Source organism: Pelodiscus sinensis, unplaced genomic scaffold (genome assembly GCF_049634645.1).
Source record: "Pelodiscus sinensis isolate JC-2024 unplaced genomic scaffold, ASM4963464v1 ctg93, whole genome shotgun sequence".
Classification (NCBI taxonomy): domain Eukaryota; kingdom Metazoa; phylum Chordata; order Testudines; family Trionychidae; genus Pelodiscus; species Pelodiscus sinensis.
In genome coordinates, this window is record NW_027466008.1 from 272,002 (window position 1) to 296,422 (window position 24,421).

General features: G+C 46.2%; 1 protein-coding gene and 1 long non-coding RNA gene across 3 annotated transcripts in view; one reads left to right on the forward strand and one right to left on the reverse strand.

The window, feature by feature from the left end:
- LOC112544823 (uncharacterized) overlaps nucleotides 1-14,944 on the reverse strand; it is a 195,415-nt gene extending 180,471 nt beyond the window's left edge. Inside the window, exon 1 of one of the 2 annotated variants that reach the window (XM_075918070.1) lies at nucleotides 14,810-14,944. In XM_075918070.1, the coding sequence (XP_075774185.1) occupies nucleotides 14,810-14,818 (9 nt within the window). In that variant the 5' untranslated portion in view covers nucleotides 14,819-14,944. Of the gene's footprint in view, nucleotides 1-14,466; nucleotides 14,562-14,809 lie in introns of those variants that run through there. The other variant, XM_075918071.1, reaches the window with a different exon arrangement.
- The window catches only part of LOC142825909 (uncharacterized), a 97,914-nt gene that overhangs the window by 59,860 nt on the left and 13,633 nt on the right, over nucleotides 1-24,421 (forward strand). The window lies entirely within an intron of this gene.

Sequence of the window (24,421 nt, forward strand, 5' to 3'; positions counted from 1 at the left end):
TAAGATAGGAACAGCTTAAGAGAGCCCTGAATACATTGGCCCAATCAGACCAAACAGAGAGAATAACTCTGGCCACAACCATCATGTGTTGAAACAAAGTGTTAAACTCAGAAAAAGCCTTGTCCACACAAGGAAAAATTAGTAAATGTTTTTCTGCAACAGTGCATTTCCATCTGTGCTGCCAACAGCTGCTAAAAGGAGCTCATCCACTTGCACATCTACTAGCATGATATCTGTCATCATGTGTCAGCAATGCCCCCCTACCATGGATATTATCCAAACCGGACAGTTTCTATGCCAAAAGATAAACAGACACAAATCAGACACCAAGAAAGGTAACATACATAAACTAGTAGGAGAACACATTAATCTCCCTGGACATGCAGTAATGGATTTAAAAATAGCCATCCTGATATAGATAGATAGATAGATATGAAATTTAACAGAATCAAATTAAGACTGAACAAGGATTTAGAGGCAATTTTCCCTCCCTTGGTATTCATACCTCCACATCAACTTCTTGGATTGAGCAATATCCACCCTACTGGATTGCCCTAATTAATACTGATCCTATGCCTGATAATTGACTCATAGACTTTAAGGTCAGAAGGGACCATTATGATCATCTAGTCTGACCCCCTGTCATTTAGTCTGACCTCCTGAACTCCCTTCTTTTGATATATGTTTCCCTTCCTCTGTAATTTCCACTCCAATGTATCTGATGTAGCAGGGTTTTACTCATAAAAACTTATGCACAAATAAATCTGTTGGTTTTAAGGTGCCACTGATCTTTGCATTGTTTCTTTAGTGGAAACAAGTGGCAAGTATTTCTATCACTTTGTCAAAATTTCCTTTCATGAGTAATCAAATTCTCATCCACTAGGATGGGAAAAAGATAATTTGATGATTCAGAAATTAATAGGTTTCATTAACCAGAAAAACATACAGCATCTCACTTCTTTTTTGGTCTTATGTTTTCATGATAAATATGCTATTAGAAAAACAAAACCATGGTAAAGTCCCTCCAATATTTCTCAAATGCTGTCAAGAAACTGACCAAAAAATTGATCTGTGGGGAGGGAAAAAGAGGAAGAGAGAGAGCAAGTAAGAGCAAGAGGGATAGCTTAGTGGTTTGAGGGTTGGCCTGCTACATTGAGGGTTGTGAGGTCAATCCTTAAGGGGGTCATTCAGGGATCTGGGCAAATTTGTCAGGGATGGTACTTGGTCCTGCCTTGAAGGCAGGGGACTGGACTCAATGTCCTCTCAAGGTCTCTTTCAGTTCTATGAGATGGTATATCTCCAGATGAGAGAAAGGAATGCAAGTATAGTCACAGAAATATAAAAAGAGACTCACCACTTCTCAGGTCCTGGTTTTAAACACAAAAGAAAATGTCCAATCTGTCTGCAATCAGAATCAGACCAATTTATGCTACGGTACTGTAGCTAGGACCACTTTACCATTCAACAGTTACTACTGCAGCAAGTAATATGTTTGACAAATTGCCCCACTGGAATGGACTTTGCAAAGTTATTTTTAAATGTACCATTACTGCAACATATATCTCAAAACATTTTTTTCTCAAAGTGTTATGCCATTGTGATTTTCATTTGAGAGATTACTTAAACCTGTGGTCTCCAACCTTATTAACCACGAGATCATTTTTTGAATTTAAGTCCAATCCAACACCTACCTCAAATATAAATACCCTTGTCCCACCTCCTTCCTGCCCCTTCTCTGAGGTCCTGCCCCTACTCACTCCATCCTCCCTCTCTTGCCTATCCTCACTCACTTCCATCAGTCTGTGGCAGAGAGTTGGGGTGCAGGCTCTCGTCTTGGATTAAGGGATTTGGAGTGTGAGAAGGGCTCTAAGCTGCTCTTGGGGCAGGCAGTTGAGGTGCCAGAGGGGATTCTAGGTGCAGGCTCAGGGATGGCATTTGGATGCAGGGGTGCTTGGGGCTGGGGTAGGTGCTTGGGATGCAGGAGGTAGGACTGGGGTAGGAGTTTGGGATGTGTACTCTAGCTGGGCACTATTTACCTCAGATGGCTCCTGGGTGAAGGTTCAGTGGGGTGAAGGCGGGCTCACCTCCATCCTGGCCCTGCACCACTCCCAAAATCTGCCAACAAACTCCATCCCAAGTCCTGTTGTGTTCCCTTTTTGCTCTATGGAAACAGGATACAAAGTGGGAGGGGGCACCTTGACATCAGCACCTTTCCTCTCCCTCCCCTGCCTTGTACATGCAGCAGGAAGCTCCCTGGGGGAGGGCCAGCTCCAAGGCAAAGGGCAGGAGATGCACAGCAGTGGGGGAACGGGCAGTTGAAGTGCCAGCACTTGATAGATTCTTGGCCAGACCAGTCAAGATCACCTGTCAGAGGCGCCAAGATTTACTGGTATATCACAATTTACTATTGGGCTACGTCTACACTGGCATGATTTTCAGGAAATGCTTTTAACGGAAAAGTTTTCCGTTAAAAGCATTTTCGGAAAAGCGTGTCTAAATTGGCAGGATGCTTTTCCAGAAAAGCACTTTTTGCGGAAAAGTGTCTGTGGTCAATCTAGAAGCGCTTTTCCGCAAAAAAGTCCCAATCGCCATTTTCGCGATCGGGGCTTTTTGCGAAGACATCTGCGGTCTACACTGACCCTTTTGTGCAAAAGTCTTTCGGAAAAAGACTTTTGCCCGAACGGGAGCAGCATAGTTTTTCCGGAAAAGCACTGACAATCTTACATGAGATCATCAGCGCTTTTCCGGAAATTCAAGCGGCCAGTGTAGACAGCTGGCAAATTTTTCCGGAAAAGCAGATGATTTTCCGGAAAAACTTGCCAGTCTAGACACAGTCTTGGTGACCACTAACTTAAACCTTCTGCTCAACACACCTATGACCAATTACAGTATTCACAAAACATTTCCAGATTGACATTCCTGAAACCTGACATTCTTCTTTTATCCACGGAACAAAATAAAACTTCCCCATGCTACCCTGGCAATGTGTAGTGCTCCTCAAAACATACAGTTACCATTGCTTTCTTTCCTGCTAAAATGGGAATGGGGGAGGGGTGAAGCAATTTTGCTGGCATCTCTTTTGGTGATGTTGAAATCTTTTCATTAGGCACTGAGGCACTACCCTTTTTTAAGGGCACACAATAAATAGCACTTATTGGCTATGTCTATGCAAAACCCAGCAGAGTGTCCACATCTCACACACAGAGGGCTTTTGCTGGTAGAGTTATTCCTCTCCCCACAAGGAATAATTTCTTGTTGCGCTACAGCTCTTGTGCAAAAAGGCAGGTGTGGATGCTCCGGAGGTGGTTTTGCGCAAGTAACCCCTATCAGAAAAAGCACAGGTGCTCTGATGGCCATTCTGTAAATGTCAATCAGAGCTTTCGTGCACAAGAGTGTCCATGCATCATGGACGCTGTCTTGAGCAAAAGCATATCGCTTTTGTGATGCGCTTTAATGTCTGGATGAGCTTTTGAACAAGAAGTTTTTGCACAAGAACTCTTCCGCAAAAGGCTTCTGCACAAAAACCCTGCAGTATAGACAAAGACCTATAGTAACAATATTTGGCCACTACCAACATCAGTTGAATTTCATCTACAAATGATGAAGCTTTATAGTTTTGTAAGGCTTCTGAATAGCTCAGGAAACCGCTAGGTACATTTTTTTAAGGGGAATGACAGATGATGAGTTGCCACCTGATAAGAGCTGTTTAAACCAATTGCATCCATCTATGTATTATATAGGCCATCTAATAAACTTGCACACTTCTGATTTAACAGAGTAAAACACAGGTCTGCTATTCTTGACTTCTGTAGAATCCTTCATTGCAGTTCGTAGTTTTTTAGAAACACGTGCCACTTACTTTATAAAGGATGGAAAAACATAATGAAACCACATCTCTTCTTACTCAGAATGAAGACATCAATGACCTTTCATGCTACTTCATGAAGCAACTGTCCTGGTCAAGACAGTGATAAATCTGAAATATTTTAGTGAGCTGATGCTTTTTGTCCTTGCAAAAGGCTTTGATAAATTTTTTCACAAGTGGCCATTAAGAAAGCTAAGTAGCCACGGAGCGAATGCTAAGTAGCCATGGAGCAAAAGATAAGGCTACATCATAGAATAGACACATCCAATCCAGAGACAGAAAAAACAACCTATTGACTACCCAGTAAACAGTAAACTGTGAGAGCCATAACATTTGTGTTGGAAGTGTTGTTTACATCAATGAAAAGTTGAAAGAGGAGAGCAAAGAAGGAATAATATCTGCTGCTGACAAAATTACTTATGTTGCTCAACACTGCATGGACAAGGCTGTGAGGACAGGAATCTAATAAAACTAGCTGAATGGGCAGCAGAATGATAGATGAAATACATTGCTGATAAAAGGCATTGCAGAGTGGAAGGAATAATTTTAACATATATATTGTTGGACACTATATTAACTGGCACCACTACAGAAAAGATCTGGACATCATTGTGGATGGATTTACATGCCATGGTAAGTCAAAAAAACCTCAAACATAATGTCAGTGTGCATTAAAGAATAAGATAGAACAAATTGAAATATGCTATGCCACGATTGTGAGCATACTGAAATATGCTATTCCACTTTCTCTAATGAGCTTGAGTGGAGGGGGAAAAAGGGGGAAAACCCTCACAATTTAGAACAGAAAAAGAAGGGATGGGTGGGAAGTACCTGTCAATTGTAGTACTGGAGCTACTGAGACTAATTGAGTGGGCTGGAAATATCCCATACTTAGCTTTCAGTGTCAATTGTGTGTTGAATGTAGGGAAAGCAGGTTTTTAAATGGGCCATCCAATTCAAGTCTTTGTTCAAACCACAGGAAAAAGTGTCAAATTTGCATACGAAGGCCAGTTCCACAGACTTTCTGTACCTGATTCCTTAAATTGCTTTGTAAAAGAATAGTTATCTTTAAACCCATTAATGAGTGCCCAGGAAAGTTAAAATGTTCCCCTACAGGTTTCTCTGTGTTACTTTTTCTAATATTTGATTTGTGTCCATTAATCCTTTGTCACAGAGATTGTCCAGTTAGGCCACATTGCTGGCACTGGAGAGCAGAAATCAGATTAGAGAATGTGCAGTTTATGAGCCCCTTATGTTGGTGGCTTATGTGGATAGGTCCTGTGATGGTGTTGCTTGTACAGATATGTGAACAGATTTAGCAACAGGGTTGTTCCAGAGGTAGGTTCCTTGGGTGAATGTATTTGATATGTGATATGTAGCTGCTAGAAAGGATTTGCTTCAGTTTGGCAGGTTGTTTTTAGGCAAGGATCGGCCTATCTCCGAAGGCCCATGAGAATGAGGGATTTTTTTCCTGGATAGATTGTAGATAGTCAATGATGCACTGAAAGGATTTAAGCTGAGGGATGTAGATGATGACTAGTGGTGTTCTGTTATTTTCTTTGTTGTTCCTGTCTTGAAGAAGCAGATTCCTGGTGTTAAGGGGTCCACAGGCCCACCCCGCCTTGGGCAGTCACACGACCACGGTTGCCGCCCTGGAAGGTCTCAGTCTCCGCGATGCGGCGCCGGGTCGGCCCTCCCGGCTGTTGCCCCAGAGGTCCCACGAGCGAGGATGTGAGGGGGGTCCGGGCCCTCCCTCTCTCCAGACCCCAGCCCAGGGCCCTAAGGCGGGGGAGATGTTCTTCTCTCCCCCCAACCTGGCTGATGGGGCACAGTGCTGCAACGCATCAACCCCCGGGCTCCAGTACACCCGCCCTGGGCTGCTTCCTCACGCCCTCGCTCGTCCGCTCACCAGCCGGCTGGTCTCGCTGTCTCCTCGTGTCTCTCAGTCTTTTCCTCCAGCGTCCTCCTCCTCCTGCTTCCCCTTTCTGCTTCTGCTTCTACTGCCTTTATACCTGAGGAAGGTGCCGCCCCCGCCCCTCCAGAGCACTCACACCTGTGCTCGCCCACGGCTCCAGCTCCTCCTTCCCAGCTGTTTCCCCTCACCCCCAGCGTCCTCCCTGTCTCCCACAGCTGTGGGGCATAGGGCTGGTTGGGGCGTCCGCGGGGCTGCCCACCCCACGGCTGGTGGGGTGCCGTTCCTGTGCCCTGTTGTCTCCACTAACCCTGCCGCGGGGGGGGGGGGGGTCTAACCCTGCCGCGGGGGGGGGGGTCCTTCCCCCGCGATGCCCCGGGCTGCGTCCCTGGAGCCGCCAGCCAGGCAGTGTGTCCTGGCTGTCCTGCTGCCTGCGTCTCCGGCGGCGGCGAGTCCAGCCGCGGCGTTTCTTTCTGCCCCGCTGGGGGGGGGCACCTTCGGTGCAGGGTTGCCTCACCCCGTCACCGCCCTCCCCCGTGTTGTTCGGGGTCCCGCCAGCTCGACCGCCTGCCGAGCGGCGCGTCCCCGTTACCCCACCGGACGCGTCCTCGGCGGCGGCGAGACAAGCCATGCCGCTTTCCCCTGCTTCGCTGAGGGGGGTCCCTCTAGTGCGGGGTTGCCTCACCCCGTCACACCTGGGTACTCGTCTGGCTCTGACAATCTGTTTCCTCACTTCTCTAGGCAGGTATTTAAGTTTTAAGACTGCCCGATGAAGATCTTGTAAGTGTTTGTCTCTGTCTGAGGGATTGGAGCAAATCAGATTATATTTTAGGGCCTGGCTGGAAACAATTGATTGTGTGGTATGTCCTGGATGGAAGTTAGAGGCATGTTGGTAAAAATAATGGTCAATAGGTTTCCAATACAAGTGGATGGTACTGCTGCCATCATTTAGCTGTACTGTAGCATCAAGGAAGTGGAGCTTTTTTGTGCTTTGGTTCAGGCTAAGGTTGATGGTACAGAGGAATTTGTTGAAATCCCTATGGTATTCTTCAAGGGTCTCCTTCTTGTGGGCCCATATGATGAAGATGTAATCAATGAAGCATAAGTAAATGAAGGGATGAGAGCTGAGGAAACATTGTTCAAGGTCAGCCATATAAATGTTGGCACACTGCAGGGCCATGTGGATAGCCCATAGTAGTGCTGCTGACTTTAAGGTATAAATTGTCCCCAAATTGGAAATAGTTGTGGGTTAGGAAAAAGTCACATAGATCAGCCACCAGATGTGCTATGGCATCATTGGGGTTAGTGTTCCTGATAGCTAATAATCCATCATTATGTGGAATGTTGGTGTAAAGAGTTTCTACGTCCATGGTGGCCAGGATGGTGTTTTCAGGAAGTTTACTGATGCTCTATAGTTCCCTAAAGAAGTGAGTAGCATCTTGAATATAGCTAGGAGTGCTAGTAGCATAAGATTTGAGGAGAGAGTCAGCATAACTGGATAATCCTGCTGTAAGTGTGCCAATGCCTGAGATGATGGGACACCCAGGATTTCCAGGTTTATGGATTTTGGACAGGAGATAGAATGCTCCTAGTCAGGGAGTTTTTAAAGTTACAGGCTCTCTGAGACTTTTAAACATGTTATGCCATGTATCAATCAGTGGTTTATGTTCAGGATATAAAAACTCTCGTGCTTCTGGCCAGAAGCCCATTTCCAAAATCCAGGATTACCAGATTATGCAGATTTTCTAGTCTTTGTGGTTCTTAGTTTTCTCTATGATGATTTTGGGACTGGCCACTGGTGGAAACAGGATTCTAGTCTAGAGAGACCTGGTCTAATCTAGCATGGCACCATTTTGCACTACGGTGGATTACTGTGGAAAAAAGCTTCAATCTATTTTATATCTGTAACCTACATAGGCCCGGGTCAGCAGGTGAGATTGAACTTGGGACGTAAGGAACTAAATTAGCTCTTTGCTAAGGATGTTGAGTAGACTTCATTCTCCCGCTCCGTAGTCTCAGTGCCTTTGGGTTACACTTAGATGTAGCTGAGATTCTACACTAAATTTCCTTAGCATGAACCATGAGGCAAGTGTTGGGGGAAACATGTGCCCCCTATGTAATTTCCAGTTCCCTTCCTCCACTACAGGTTGGGCCTCCCTGATCTGGTGCAGTTGGGACAAGAGCAATCTTGAATAAGGGAGTTTGCTAGACCAGGGAAGGTCAGGAGTTGGGCATTTCTAGGGATTCCCTCTTGGCCACTGGCCCAGCCAGGGCGCTGCCCCCTGACTGCTGGTGCCCTTAAATCTAGGCTGCTGGCTCTGTTCCAGCTGGCAGGGCTCCCTGCCTCTTGCAGTCAGCCCATTCTGGCTGGCACAGCTCTGCTCCCAGCCAGCAGGACTCTCTGCCCCAGCTGGTGGGGCTGCCTACCTCCAGCTACCAGCTTGCTCCAGTTGGTGGGACACTCTGCCCTTGACAGTCAGCCCCACTCTGGCTGCCCACCTGCTGGTCAGGCTGCCTGTCCCCAGGCCACTAGCCTTGCAGACCAACTGCTGCCAGACTGGCTGACCTCCCAGCAGCCAGCAGCCTCTAAGACCCTGGATGCTGAGAAACCAGAGAGCCCGCACCAGAGAGATTCCACTTGTAGTTTATTATTATTATTATTGACCACCTAATATGTTACTGTGGTACTTCAATATAAATTCTGAGTCATTATTGTTAAACAATATTCTAATTATTATTGTTTAAAACTATATTTCCAATGATATTTCAGTTTTCCCAAGACATTTAATTCATTCTTAACTTTCCATTGGCTTCCTGGTTTGTAAAATAAAATTACTTCTACACAAACCATACCTGTTCAGTTGCATCTTCATGCGACACTTGCAGCTATCACTAATTGACAAACACGACTAACCGAATTGAGACAGTTAATAATTCTGGGCTTATTTCTTTTGCTTTGAGCTAATCACAGTGAAGACTTGAATGTTCTATGTCAATTGTTAGGGCTTAATTTAGACTTGCAGCAACAAAAACTAATTCTTTGGCTGATCCTTACTGCCAGTTCAACAAAGAAGAGTGAGTGACAGTTTGACATCGAATCAGCAATTTATATGCTACTTGAATTCTTATGCCAAGTCTAAACTAGACTCAGCAGCTTGACTTGAGGTATGCATCTCCAGCTATGTGGAATACATAGCTGGAGTCAAATGGCTTCCCTTAAGATGAATTTGGTGGCATCCCAACAATGGGAGGCAAACAGGAGCAAACATGCCCACCAGCTTCCCTTACTCCTCGCAAAAGGACACTGGTGGGGACACCTTCTAAGTTCTCTCTAGCAAGTCTTAACTATACTGTACTCGCTAAATTGAACTCTGAAAGATCAATCATGGCAGTGGCGATCTTCCTTTCAGTTTATACAAGGCATCAACACGAATCTGCCCTTCATTTTAGTGTGTGAGACCCACAATTACTTGGACTAGCATCAGCAAGCAGTGTAAATATCATATCTTAAGCTATAAGAGCTAACATTATATGGAATAAACCCATAAATCCTGACAAACTCCAAATACAAACTCTGAGAGGGGTATCAGGGCTGGAGCTTGAGGTGCAGAAGTTTTGTGGTGCTGGCTCCAACTGGGGTCTTAGGTTGAAGCTCAGCCTCCCACCAGATGGCACTTACTGTGAGCAGTTCACAGTTGGTGACACATTAAGGTGATGGCAGGCTTTCTGTCTGCCTGGGCCCTACAACGCTCCCAGAAGGAGCCAACACACCCCTGTGGCTTCCGGTGGTGGAGGGTATGGGACACGTGACTCCACATGCTGCCCCTCTCTGCCGGCACTGCCTCCCCAACTCCCATTGGCCACAGTTCCCCATTCCTAGTCAATGAGAGCTGCAGGGCCAGCATTTGCAGGCAAGATCAGCATGCCAAGACCCCTTACTCTCTGGCAGGGCTGGGGGCCAAGCTGACTGCTTCTGAGGGTGGCACGGGGCCAAAGCATGCAGATAGATCATGATCGACTGGGAAAGTCCCCAAGAGCTGCAGGTTGCTGACTAGAGATGTTAAGAGATGTTAAATATTGGTTAATTGAATAGTCGAGTAACCTCATGAATTCTTATTGGTTAGTCGAGTATTCTATAGTCCCTGGGGGTCAGACCAGCAGCAGTGCAGGGTGCCAAGTGGGAGCTAGTCCATGAGGGGAACCAGTTTAAAAACCAGCTCCTTTTGTTGACCAGCTGCTTGTTGCCCTGTGCTGCTACCTCTGATAAAGAGGCAGCAGTGTGTGGTGGCAGCAGCCCCTGTTTGTGGGGGTGCGGGGGGGAACACAGGGTCTGAGCTCCTAGACCCAGCACAATCTGGAACTGAGCTGGACTGCCTAGTACCCTTTAAATGTAGAGTCATGGTAGGGATAGGTCCCACACCCGGCGTGAGCTGGAACTCAGCCAGCATGCTAAAAAATTTAGTGGTTGGAGACAGGAAGGAAAATGCATGTCGTTTATAGCATTAACCTATAAGCTTTTGCTTATCAGTTAATCCAGGGGTTCTCAAACTTTGTGATATCGCAACCCCCCTCTAAGTTGCTGCAATCCCCCTCTAAGTTGTTCACGACCCCCCGGGGGATCAGGACCCACAGTTTGAGAAACGTGGGGTGAATTACTTGGCTACACAATTACATCCCTAGTCAATAGCATTAACCTATAAGCTTTTACTTATCAGTTAATTAGTTAGCTGCACTATTACATCCCTATTGCTGACCTCAGACTTCACTACACCTACCTTAGTCACGCAGAACTACGCAGCATAGGTAGGCCAATCTACATTTTAAATATCAATCAGGCCCCAGTTACACTCATGTAACTGAGTGATGGCTGGGAAGAGATGCATGGTCCAGTGATTTAACCATGAGAACACTGCCCCAACATTCACACTAATCCCCTCTGTGGCCCTCAGCAGGTCTCTGTATGTCTCTACCTCAGCTCTACTCTCTATCAAATGTGGATAATGTTTTAATCACAATGATGTTGAGGAAATCACTTTTTATAAGCAATATTCTCTTTCAAGAGCTTCCTAAGTAATTTTGACTCTCTAGTTCTCAGTAATTAACAATGTTCAATGGGGTTGCAAGGTTCTAGCTGTTCGCAGAATTAGGCCCTTGGTTTTCTGCATGTATTACATGTTTGCTTCCTCTAGCTGAAATACAAGTAACATGGAAGTACTTACTTTTAAAAATATTTAAGAAACACTGTTACATGACAAAGTTCTACCACTAGTTGAGCTGGCAAAATAAGAATCCCATACTTAGAAGTTCTTTATTCCTTGATGATACCTGTTGAGATTCAGTATGAACATTAGTTACTTTATTAAGATTGCCCTTTATAAAAATCACATCATTTCTTTCTTGCAGTCCAAACTTAAAAGAAAGCCCTCATTTTTTGCCTAAATGGGGTGTGTGTAGAGGGAAGGGGTGGACGATTCAGTGCTTAGAGCAAAAGGCTGAGCCTTGGAAGAACTGGATTCAGTTCTCTGCTCTTCCAGGCTGCGTCTAGACTGGCATGATTTTCCAGAAATGCTTTTAACGGAAAAGTTTTCCGTTAAAAGCATTTTCGGAACAGAGCATCTAGATTGGCATGGACGCTTTTCTGCAAAAGCACTTTTTGCGGAAAAGCGTCCGTGCCAATCTAGATGCGCTTTTCCGCAAAAAAGCCCCGATCGCCATTTTCGCGATCGGGGTTTTTTTGTGGAAAATAAATCTGAGCTGTCTGCACTGGCACTTTTGCGCAAAAGGGACTTTTGACTGAACGGGAGCAGAATAGTATTTCCACAAGAAGCAACTGATTTCTTACAGTAGGAAGTCAGTGCTTTTGCGGAAATTCAAGTGGCCAGGGTAGATAGCTGGCAAGTTTTTCTGGAAAAGCGGCTGATTTTCCGGAAAAACTGGCCAGTCTAGACACAGCCCCAGTGTTCCCGTGTGACCACAGCCTTATCACTTAGCCCTTTTGTGCCTCAGTTTCTCATCTGTAAAATAGGAATAATAGTACAGTACCATGGAGAGAATTACAAGGAAAGTGGAATGATACCTGTGAAACTGTGCTAATCAGGGACTGCTGAGCAGCCCTCTGTCCAATTAAGGGAGGTGATTGGAGTTGATCAGAGGAACCTGAGCCTGATTGGCAGAGGTGGAACAGCTGCCAGCCTGATTGGCCTGTGGCTATATATTCACTGAGAGGAAGGAAATGGGAGTGGAGAAAGAAGCCTCAGACTTGAAGCTCCAGCTCCTCTATTGTTCTGGTGGCTGCAAGAGAATCTGTAAGTCTGGACTACCCCTAGTAGTATGTGGGGTTTTGCACTGTGTAAATAAACTGCACCAATAAACTGCTGAGCCTGTAGGGTTTTTTTTTAAAGCGGAACAGAGGCAGGCCCAAAGGGAGGCCTGCTATATCTCATTACAGTGTCCTTGACTTCCAGATTTGAAATATCATTACTCAGACCGTCTAATAACTTATTTCACAAGCCCCATTGACTTCGTGGGATAAGGTATTATTCAACATGAGTAAGGATATCCCAATCTAGCCTGCACAAACTGAGCTAGATCTTAAAAATGGGTTTTCTTTTTCTAATACTCTGCAGAATTACTCTTCTCATCTTATTAAACATCAACATTTAGATTTTAAAAGCTATTGGTAGGTTCATTTTTCATAGCAGCTTAAATGTTTAAGCATTTGCCCAACAGAATAACCATTCTAATTTTTAGTGAACAAAACCTGGCCATTGATCAGACAAGGCAACAGGTTCTCCTTAGGACCAGATTATGATTCTCAGAGATTTTAGATAAGTGTCACATCAAAGGACATTCTGAATTCACTGATCTTATGCCAGTGTAATTCTGTTGATATAATATAATAAATAGAATATAATAATACAATGTCAAATAACATAAAACCTGAGAGAGATCAGAAGAAGGCCTTTAATCTAATCAACTTTACACTTACTTTTGAGAGTTATAGAAAAATTAAAGACTTCATGTTTCAGTGCATAACATATCCCCTCAGTGGATTACATAATTTAATCATTGAAGGTTTTAATTCATGCATTGATATTTACAATGGCTCATGTTAAACAAATCAGAAAAATACAAAAACAGAAGTCAGATACATACGTTGATGTTTTTGTATGCATATCAGGTCTTCTTACTCCATCAGTATGTTACTCAAAGGCTGTGTCTACACTGGCATGATCTTGTGCAAAAGTGGCCACTCTTGTGCAAAAACTTGCTGCTTGTCTGCACTGGCCGCGTGTTCTTGCGCAAGTAAACTGATGTTTTAATGTATGAAATCAGGGCTTCTTGCACCAGAACTCTGACACTCCCGCTCAGGAATAAGTCCTTTTGCGCAACTGTTCTTGTGCAAGAGCTCCAATGTAGACGGGCAACATGAATTTCTTGTGCAAGAAAGCCCTATGGTTAAAATGGCCATCATAGCTTTCTTGTGCAAGAGAGCGTCTACACTGGCATGGATGCTCTTGTGCAAAAGCACATGCCAGTGTAGACGCTCTCTTCTGGAAGAGTTGTTGCAGAAGAACTCTTCCGCAAAAGAGTTTTTGCATGAGTATGCACCAGTGTAGACGTAGCCAAAGACTTTATTCCCATAATAGAATACTACAGATTTGCAAACACTGTTGCATCAGATTCCAAACAAGCCCAAGAGAACACTTTCCCTTTAAACTGGAAATTGATTTTATAACAGCGTACCAAATACTGAGTGAGGAATTTTGTAATTTTCCTTAAAAGTACAAAAAGCCATCAGTTTGTATACACTCTACTAGAAGATTTACCTGGCACTGCCCAGGTCATTAGCTCATTATTTCTTCATTTGAATCATTGTGGGGTGGAGGTGGGGATGAGAGGTTCAGTATGCAGGCTTCCCCTGATAGAGAGGATTCCCCCAGCTCTCTCTCACTGCAGCAGCTTGGAACCATGTCAGAAGCACCTCTCCCTGGTTGCTGCAGCATGCATGCATGCCCCTTGGCTGAATCAGGTCCAGGTTTGTCTGCCTGGTGTGCTCCCCAGCCAGAATGAGAATTGAAGCAAATTGTGCACTTTCCCCTTGTTCCCTGACAAAGGAGGCCAGCAATGTTTGCGTACAAATGGAGAGAAGGCTGCAGCCCCTCTGCTTGAGGAGGGTGGGAAGCTTGGGGTTGGGATGGTCCTGGATGGGGGTGGGTGGGAGTAGGCAATTCCCCCCCCCCCCACCCCAGTCAGCTCCTTTCAGCCTGGTGATTGTCTCTTTTCTATATGGTTTTATGTGTTCCTATATACATGGTGGGAAGCTTTAGCCCCCTCACCCCCACACACATACACAGCAAGCCCTTACTTTGCTTTAAGTTATGATAAGAGGAGTCTGTATAGCAAATTTGGTGGTCCTAGATCTTACCATTTAGGAGGAGTTCTTGAACGGACGGACAGACAGACTCGCTCATTCACAGACAAACCAAACTCTCAAATATATAGTAGGCAGAGGTACACCACACATATAGCTGAACTAGCCTTGAAAAGAGTCTGTTTAAACTGACTACACATTTATTGTATGGTTGCATAAAAGGACTGCACCTGTGCTGTTACATAAGGTCATGCATCTGTTGCGTCAATATTCAGACTTATGGATATTCTAACTCATTAACTAGCCTGCACTCACTGTATTGGTTTGAAGTCAGGCAGCTCTCTGTTTAGATTTGTTTTTCTCAAGAGACAGCAGATCCCAGATGGTGACTAACAAACATTTTCTTGTCCTTCATTTATGACTGAAATGGTACAGAAAAAAAATCAACTCTACAGTTTGTAAGTGATGAAAGGATTTCTTCCTAACCTACAATGAAAATAGTCTGAAATACACTTAGCTATTTATAACGGGCAATAATTGTTACCCATTCAGCAGATACTTTATTATTGCAGACTTTCCCTTTATTCTCAGTCAATTAAAATTAAATTCTGAAATACAGTGAATACAGTAAGCACCCATCTAGATTGACAATACTTACGATTTCCATGCTTTATTCTTTTGGGAACAGTGTCTATCCAAAAAGCGCTTTTGTTCTTGTACACCTTGTATATTCCTTAGATTAGCTGGTCTTCACCCCACGTTGCTGTTTGCAGATTCAGACACTGCATGTTTGATAGTGTTAACCAAAATAGTCTGTGACTGATCCTATGTAACTGAAGAGCCAATCACTGTACGTGACAAAAAAGCTTGAGTTGCTTCACAGGTGCAAAGACTGACCCACTGACCCGTGTATGTGGAAGAGTGCCACGATTATTTTTAGAAAAGCATATGAATCACAGGAACACATCAGAGAACATTAAATATTAGTTAATTGTAGTCTGAAGAACTTCCAAAGTTAATGTGCTTCAATTCCCAGTTTGTGCCTGTTCATCAAAGGAACAGTATTAGTGATGGCAGTTTAAGAAAGATAAATCTCAGGCAGAAAAGAGGAAGTCACTCACCTTTAGTAGTAACTAACGTTCTTTGAGATCAGTGTCTCTGTGGTTGCTCCACAGCAGGTATTGGTGAGTCCCAGTGCCACAGCCCAGATTCTTCACGGCAGTGCCTGTGGGGCCAGGGTGAGCAGGGTGCGCGTGCACTGTGCAGCATGACCGCACAGGCTCAGCAACCCTCCCCTCAGTTCCTTCTCTACCTGAAAACCCAGCCTGATAAAAAGTCTCTGGAGTAGTGGTGAAGAAGGGAAGGTGAGTAACCTCCTCTTCTTCAAGAGACGTCCCTGTGGGTGTTCCACAGCAGGTGACTGCAAAGCAATATGTTCTAAGAAGGTAGGAACTTCAGGTAAGTAGAGGACAGCATGTCCTTGGCCAGCCTGGTGGAAGAGAGAGGTTCCTATGAAAGTTCATAGTGCTTGGCAAAAGTTTGGTCTGAAGTCCATGTGGCAGCAGCACATATATCCTTTATAGGGACCTTGTGGATGTAGGTGACTGATGTGGCAACTGCCTTGGTAGAATGGGTATGAATTGAGGTAGGTGGTGGCAACAGGCTATAGTGGTAACACATTTTGATGCAGTCTGAGATCCAGTGAGATAACCTTTGAAATGATATCTACTCTCCCTTATTGCAATCTGCAATAGAGATAAAAAGTTTCAGCAAAGCTCTGAAAAGCCTTGTTCTATGGAGGTAAAAGGAAAGAGCCCTGTGTACATTGAGGATATGCATTTGTGCTTTGAAGGTATTGGCCTGAACTTTAGGAAAAAATACAGGTTGATGAATAATAGTCTAGTTGATATGAAAGGATGAATGGACCTTGGGGAGGAAATTGGGGTGGGGTGCAGAGACAACGTATCTTTGACGATGATCATATTTGGGGAGTCTGTGATTACAGCAGCCACCTCCCCTATTTGGCGGTCTGATGTTATAGCCACCAGGAATGCAGTTTTTAGAGCTAGGTGGAGAAGTGACCCTGTGGCTATCGGTTCAAATGGTGATTCTGTAAGGGTGTTCAGCACCAAGTGAAAGTCCCATGGTTGATGGGGAATGGTTACGTTAGGGTATAGTGCTTGTAATCCATTCAGGAACCATTTAATCATTGGATGTGCAAAGATTGTAGCATTGACAATTTTTGTGTGGAATGTTATGTGACAGGTTGCTGGTTCAGCCAGAGCTCTGACTGGCTGAAAAGGGCAACTGAGGCTAGCTGAGCAAGCCTATGCCTTAGGGGCTAATGAGAAACAGCTGTGGGCCTCACTAGCCAGATGACTAGATAAGGCTGTCAGGGGGACAGTGGAAGGGGTGGAGCCAGAGAGTGGCTGAGTGTGCTCTCCAGCCAGAAGGAGAGGCTAGCTGAGTTTCCTGCAAACAAAAAGCTCTGTAAATAAATGGTGGTGGGAAATTGGTATGGACAATAAAAGACATGGGTGATTGCACAAAAGAAGGTCTCCAGTTCATTTGTGGCTGAAGAAGGGGTCCCAGACCGAGAAGCCTGAGCAAGGACATTGCCACACATGGCGTCAGAAATGAGAGTCAGAGCCAGCAAATGTCATCGGTGGTCCAGAGATGTAGGAGATCCTGCAGTAGCTCGTCAAGCAGCAACAACAGGTGCAGCAGGCCCTACAAAGTTTCCAGCAGTCCCACCAGGCAGAGTGCCAGGCCTTGCTAACCTGACAAGGCAGAACAGCAGCAAAGCCTGCAAGACTTTATTAAGGAGCAGAGCAAGGTGCAGCAGCAACTCCTGCAGCAAGGGTCAGTCTAGACTACATTGTTTTTTCGAAAAAACTTCACTTGCGTCCACACTGCAATCACATTCTTTCGAAATTAAATTGAAAGAATGCAGGGGGTAAACCTCAAATTATGAGGAAGAATGCTTTTTTTTGAAAGAGCTCTTTCGAAAAAAGGCATGTGTGGACACAGAACAGGGACATTTTTTGAAAGAAGAGGCAATCGAAAAAAGCACAGGTGCCCTGATGGCCATTCTGTGAATAGCAATCAAGGCTTTATTTCAAGAGAGCTTCCATGCAATCTGGACACTCTCTTTCAAAAAAGCAGATTGCTTTTTTGATCCGGTTTTGAGGTGTGGATGCTCTCTTTCAAAAGAAACTTGCAATCTAGATGTACCCCCATATGTTGAGTACCAGGGGAGAAGATGGCACCTGGCCACCAGGCTTTGACATGGCTTTTTGTGCCTGGGTCAGAAGGATGTTATGCCTTTTCCAATTTCAACATTTTAAGGTGAAGGTCCCTGTTTCTGCACATTCATGCCTTAAGTTTTGCACAGGGTTAGCTGTCTTGTTGGCTGTAAGACTCGCTCAGGCATTTTACATACTTGGAATGTTGGTTGGAGATGGGCATGCATTGTTACAGGCTGAATAGCATTTGAAGGTTGGTGATCCTGGGATTGTTGGCAAGGAACAGCAACAACAGTAACGAGAGAAAAACAGCTTAGAGAAAAAAGGTATTTTTTTTTTAATTTAGGAAGATGAACTTGGGTGAGGCATAAAATAAACAAAGAAGAAATAACCAAAATTCAACTACTTATCTAAAGGAATAACAACGAATGAAGAGCAAAGCTGAGCTCCATCGTAAACTGGGGATGGTAAGAAGGAACTAAGAGGACGGTGACCATGCCTGCACCTGAGTGCCCTGCTCTCTGTGCACGTGTCCCCCAGGCAATGCTGTAAAGCAGGGGTGGGCAAAAGCCTCTCAGTGGGCTGGATCTAGCATGCCTAGGGCTTTGATCCGTCCCACGAGGAAGTTTCAGGCTGCGCCCCCTAGCTCATTGTGAGCCTTTCAAACTGCTTCTATTTAAAGGGCTAAGGGCATCTTCCCTGGACCTTGGCTAGAAGCTGCAGGGAAGGCCTAGCAGTCCTGGGGAAAGGAACTATCCCTTTAATAAAAACAGCCTCTACTGTGTTGTTGGACTTCCATCCCTTTCAGCTGTTTCTGTTTAAAGGGCTTGTGCCTTCTCCAGGCACATTGCCTAGCAGCCCAGTGGAATAGGAGAGCCCTTTCAATAGAAACAGCTCAAAAGGATCCTGCCTCTCCATCAATGCATTAGAAGTGTGGGGAGCTGCAAGCCTTTTCAGTTGTGTCTATTTAAAGGGCTCTTGTGTTCCCTGGCTGCTAGGCAATGGGTTGCCGCTCTGTGGGTCAGACACTGCCCACCACTGATGGAACTAAAAGTTTAGTCTGTACAGTTTCTGAAGGGAGATGAAGTGTTCTTTATAGGTGGTTTGTTGAATTGCAGTAAAGTCTGAAAAAGATGAAGTGTGTGTGGATGCTTGAGTTTTGATGATAGTTTCTAATTTCTCCTTGATTTTTTTTCTGTTTGTTGTATAGAGTGCTGATCAGGTGATTGGTGAGGTTTTTTGCAAGTGTGTGTGTGACAGACCGGGCCGTATCTGGGCACAGCTTAGGGCGTCCGCTCAGGGCGAATTGCTCAAATCCGGGGCTTCTTACAGCCCCCTTGCCTGGTGACCTCTCCAAACAGGCCACAAACCAGTCCCACAGAGCGCTTCGGCAACCTGCCTGAAGCCTCCCGAGCAAAACCCCTCCGACACCCCAGCAATATCCGTGCCCCAGATGGCCCCGGGCCTATACACAGGTGGGGGGTCCTAGCACCCAATCCTACCTACCCCGAACAAGTTCTGTCCGGTTCCAAGAAACCAGCCACAGATCCCTGGTCAATTTACCCTCTGGACCTTACCCACAAATCACGCTGGGCCAATCCTTTAGAATCTATATCTAAAGGTTTATTATTACAGGAAAGAAAAGCATGAGAGTAAGGTTATTAAAGTACAGTACGTACATGCACCGAATCTCCCAGTCCTCGATGCAGGCTCTAGCAGAGATGTTGCAGCTGCTGGTTTAAAAGTTCTTATTGCACATCCTACGATCAGGATGGGTTCACAGGTCTTCCGGGCTTTTCAATCCCTGCAATGCTGCCTCTGGGATGAAGTGCTGAGCTGAGAACAAAATGGCATCGACCACATGGCCTCTTTATACCCTTCCTGGCCTCTTCTAGTATGCAGCAGGTCACCTGGTCCTCAGCCTCTCTCTTGGGTCTCCGCCCTCCTGCTTTAGGTGTGTCTTTGGGCCATCAAGGGCCATTGTTCCACAGGGCTTCACTACTCAGCCTGTCCATAGCAATGCTCAACCATATTCACAGAAATATTCAGCTTCCACACAGATTACAGATTCCTACCTACACACATGGACATTATACACTCACATAAATAGCGTACATAAGATCAACAAACAATAATCTCCCATTCAATACCCCACATGGCTCCCCCTACACCAATTTCTGGGGCCAACACCCCCACTTAGGGGTGCAGCAGTGATCTGGCTGCTTCCCTCCAATTCAGCAACGTGACAGTGTGGCATAATCCCTAGCTGTAGTCCAGGGGATATGTAGATTGTAGTGGGTTTTTCACCCTTAGACCCTTAGGTATGATGTTCATCTGTTTGCACTTGGAAAGGAAGATGATGTCTGTTTGGATCTGTGCAAGTTTCTTTGTGTAGTTGATGGATTTCCACTCCATACCGCTGAAAGCAGTGCCTTGCATGCTCAAAAGTTTCAGAGGGATAGCTAACTCGGATCCCTCTGAAGCTTTTAAAAGTTTAGTGTTAGTATTGTTATTATTACAAAGGTTACAAGTATTGCTGTCTATGATAATCTTTGGATAATGTATGCAGTTAATTTTTATAAAAAATGTAATCACTTCTTTGTGTAAAAAACATATTGGCGTTTTTACACAGCACGTGGACTACCCCTTCCTCCCAAGGCCCTGCCCCTTCTGGGTTAGCCTGCGGACATTTCTGAAATTTGTGAAGTGGCCCCCCTTCAAAAATTATTGCCCACCTCTGCTGCAAAGAATCTGGTCTATAGTGCTGTTGAGTACCCACAGGGATGTCCCTCAAAGAAGAGATTTGCTTCCGGTACACATCACCAGCCAGCCATTATATCTTTGACACTTTCTGGATTTCCCTTTTGTTTTGGTTACATCCCTGAAAACACTGCAGTGCAGTATTACTGCATTAGAGAAGGTGTTGCTCTTAAACAAAATATGGAATGGTTGTGGATATCCATCCAGAGAAAAAAATTTAGTCCACCCCAAATGTATGTGTTAGAGAGTAATACACAGGGCTCGACAAATACACTAGCCCGCGACGAGTAGATTTTGCCAGCTGGTGAATGCAGGGGCAGACTGGCCCAGTGGGCCATTGTAATGGGCTGGCCGAAGCCCGCCCTACGGGCGGCGCGGCCCCATCCAATCCGCCAGCCCCATCCAATCTTAGTGATTCTCAGCACAGGGCTGCCTGCGTGCAGCTGCAGTGCAAGGAGGCGGAGCACCAGCAGACACCAGGACGCTGGCGTGACGTGGCCTCACTGATTCTAAAGGGCCGCGGCAGCTCAGCTCTGGCTGTGTGTCCACAGCAGCTGGCTGCGGGGCGGAGCCAGGCCCCACCCTGCCAGCTCCAGTCCTGCCACGACCCCAGCCCCTCACCGGCAAGAGAGCGCTCACTGCCGACCGCCTGGCTCGCCGCGGCCACCCCACGTCCCATCTAGCTCCTGCCACCCATTCACCACACTGCCGCTACACCCTTGATCCCCTGCTTTCCCTCTGGCTTTGTGCCGCCCTTGCACCCTGCACCCTGCTCTCCCCCTCCAGCTCTGTGCTGCCCATTCCCTGCACTGCCCCAGACCCCGATCCCTCTGCCCCTCCCGTTCCCCGTGTCCCATTCCCCGTGCCTCCACTGTACCCCGCACACTGCTCCCCCAGATCTCTGCGCCCCTCTGGCTGTATGCCTCCTGTTACCTGCACCACCCTTGGCCTCCCCTTCCACTGTTCCCTGCACTCCTCTGGCTCTGTGCTGTCCCTGCAGCCTGTTTCCCCTGTGGGTTGGGAGTGATGAGGTTCTTGTCCATAGGGAGGGACTGGACAGGGCAGGGAAAAGGCTGCTGTAATCCAGCAGCGAGTGAAAGGGGAAGTTCACTTGAAGCACCTTTGCCTTTATGGAAAACAATGAATGAAAATGCAGTTTGTTATTTATAGGGCTAAAATGCTGGGACAAAAATGAAACAGAAAAAAAAACATTGCAAAATACAAACGTGTAAAAGACAACAAAAAAGGGGGGGGAATGTTTTGCTTCAGGCAGCAAAAAACCTAGAGCTGGCCCTGGGGGCGGGGAAATGGCTGGGCTGGGCTGTGGAGAGGGGAGGGGAAAAATATGGGGAAGGGGCTTGTGCTGTGGGGAGGGGAGGGGAGGAGGTCAGGAGAAGAAGAAGAAGAAGAAAGGGGAAGGGAACAATGGACAGGGGTGCAGGAGAGAGAAATGCCAGGGGGCCAAGTGCAGACAATGAGGAAAAGGGCAGGAGGGGAGGTGTCAGTGGGAGGGGGGGTAGGGTGATGCTGGGAGAGGAGAGGGTAAGGGCACTGGGGGCTAGATGGAGGAGGAGGAGGTGCTGGGAGAAGGCTTGAAAGAAGGGGTGGGCATGAGGAAGGTGAGGATGGAGCAAGGCATGTGTGAGGGGAATGGGGGCAGAGGGTGCTGAGGGGGTGGGTATCAGGGAAAAAGAGGGCAAAGGGGGCAGGGGCAGTGAAGGAAGGGGGAAGAACCAGGAGGGTGCAGGTGCCAAGGGATTCTGGGGGTGAAGCAGAAGGGCAGACACCTGCAGGGGAGGGACCAGCACCAGAGGAGAGAGGTAGGGCAGGTGTGTAGAGGGAGGTGTTAGGAGATGGGATGAGGAGGGGTAGCTCACTTGATCAGAGTGGGGCTATTGGAGGAGTGGGCATGGGGGAGAGAAGGGCTGGTGGAGGGGGGCAGGTCTCAGGAAGGCTGAGGGCCGTGAGAAGGGCAGGAGTCAGGAAACAGAGGAGGGTGAGGGGTTGGGGAGCAGCAGGCACCAGGGGAAATGATGGAGCAAGAGGAGACATGGCAGCAGAGAGAAAAGGTAAAGGTTTATACGATATTTATTAATAACTTGGGTGATTTTAATTAGTAATTACTGTTCTTATTCTTATTAGGAATTTATGCAATTAAAAAAACACTTTTTGGGGGGGAGGGCGGCGAATCCCTTTTTTGTTTAGCGAGTAGGGTTTTCCAGAATTTGTCGAGTCCTGGTAATACACTATGTTTATATACCAGATAAAAACTACATAAAGCATAAAACTTGTCCTAATCCAGCATTCTCAAGCACTGGTCAGTGGACCAGTGGCAGGCCACAAACCCCTCCCTGATGAGCCATGGCATTCTGCCAGGTCACTCCCCCAGCTGCTAATGAACCCTGCCCACTGAGGAGATCTGTACCCTATAAGGTGTGCATCTCCACCCACACTAAAAATTCTTCTCTCACCCTCCTATGGTGAGTGGCACTGTGGGCTGCCCTATGTCCTGCAGCTGTAGCCGGGCCCTACTGGGACAGCCTCACTAGTTACAGCTCTGGAAGAAGCCATGTGGCCTGGCGAGCGGGACTGTGTGGCAGATGGCTGCTGCATGTCCTTTCTGTTGTGAGCAGCATGTTCGGGATCAGGGAGTGGAGCCTTTGTGGCCTTGACCATCCCGACCTTTATCAATATTGATGAGGATCAGGTTAGGGGCTCTGGGAAGCTGCACTGAGTGTCCAGAATTTTCCGCCTCTCCTCCGACTAGACCCAGGTTCCCCTACGGGTCTCCCCTGCCAGCTCTGGCCTACACTGCATGTCTGGCCACTTCCCAATGTCCCAGGGTGCTGCAGTTGGCAACGTGGGTCACTTGTGCAGGGAGCCAGGCTCCCTGACTTAAACCAGTGGATATCAGGGGAGCTAGTACTGCCCAGCTGTCACGTGACTCTGTGCCTCTAGGTTCTGACTGTGAATTACCTGGAGAGGAATTCTCAAGCCACCAGAAACATATGCCCACCCCTGTTGGTTGTGAAGTGACATCACCAGTCCCAGGCATGTGTCAGGACATGAAAAAGCACTTTGCTGTGTGGCAGAGCCCAGCCCGGCAGCTTTAGAGCAGCCATGACCCATGCAGCAGCACTCAGCTGGTGACTGGGAGGCAGTGAAGAGCTTGGTAAGGAAGACGGGGCAGGCATTTGGAGCTACGGGGATGGAGCTAGTGCCGGGGAGCTCTGGGGGCTCTAAGAGGTGAGGGGCTAGTACTGGGGGGCTCCAAGAGTGGGGCTAATGTTGGAGACTGGAGGCTGGTATTCAGGAGGAAAATCTGGGGGGTGGGTGCAGGGGACTCTCGGGTCAGTGGCTGGTGTCAGGGGGTAGTGGGGGTGGGGTGGGCTCTAGGGGTTAGGGCTAGCACTGGGGGACTCTGGAGGCCAGGGCTTTTGGTGGACCAGTAACATTTATTTGCATATTCATTATTTGCATAATCAATTTGCAAAATGCAGATAAAATGTTACCGGCCTGCCAAAAGTTTGTGACTGGGTTTTGCCAGTCCCTGGTATCGAAAAGGTTGGGAACCACTGTCCTAGTTAATGTTTCCTCTTACAAATTAGCCAGATTCAAACATCCCATGATGTGAACATACTGAATTCACAGCTTTAGCCAAAAGGCTTATGAAATTCAATCCTAAAGGCACACTGGGATAATGGTAATGTCTCAGACAATTACCTGATTGCAGTCCCTACAAAAGAACTTTCAAGCTTCAACCCACTGTGGTCTGCATTGAACCATTTTAGAACATTGCATTATAGGTGCTATCATCTCTTTCATCTTCCAAAATGCAAGATAATGGATGCCAATTGCAAACATTTACCAGTGGCATTTGAGATTTATATCACGTCATGCCCCAACCTACTATTGGCTCACTGATATAGACATGTTGCTGGTCTCCTCTCTTGCCATATGAAAGTACAGATGTTCCAAGAACTAGGAATCAAATACAACCTTATACTTATAAATATATACTTCCCTGAATGACCTGATGGATTATGCTATTGATTTTCTTGGAATTATACACCTGAGAGAAGTTCCTCCAGTGTGTGTTTGAAGGAATGTGCATTTAAATATCTTGAATATGAATGTGGCTATGTATTCATTATTCCCAGAGTGAATATGGAAAAATAAAGTTGCTTACTAAAAATTTAACATGAATGCCTAAAGAGCTGTCTGTTCAAATTTTGTAATATAGGACACAAAGTGAAGCAAAAAAG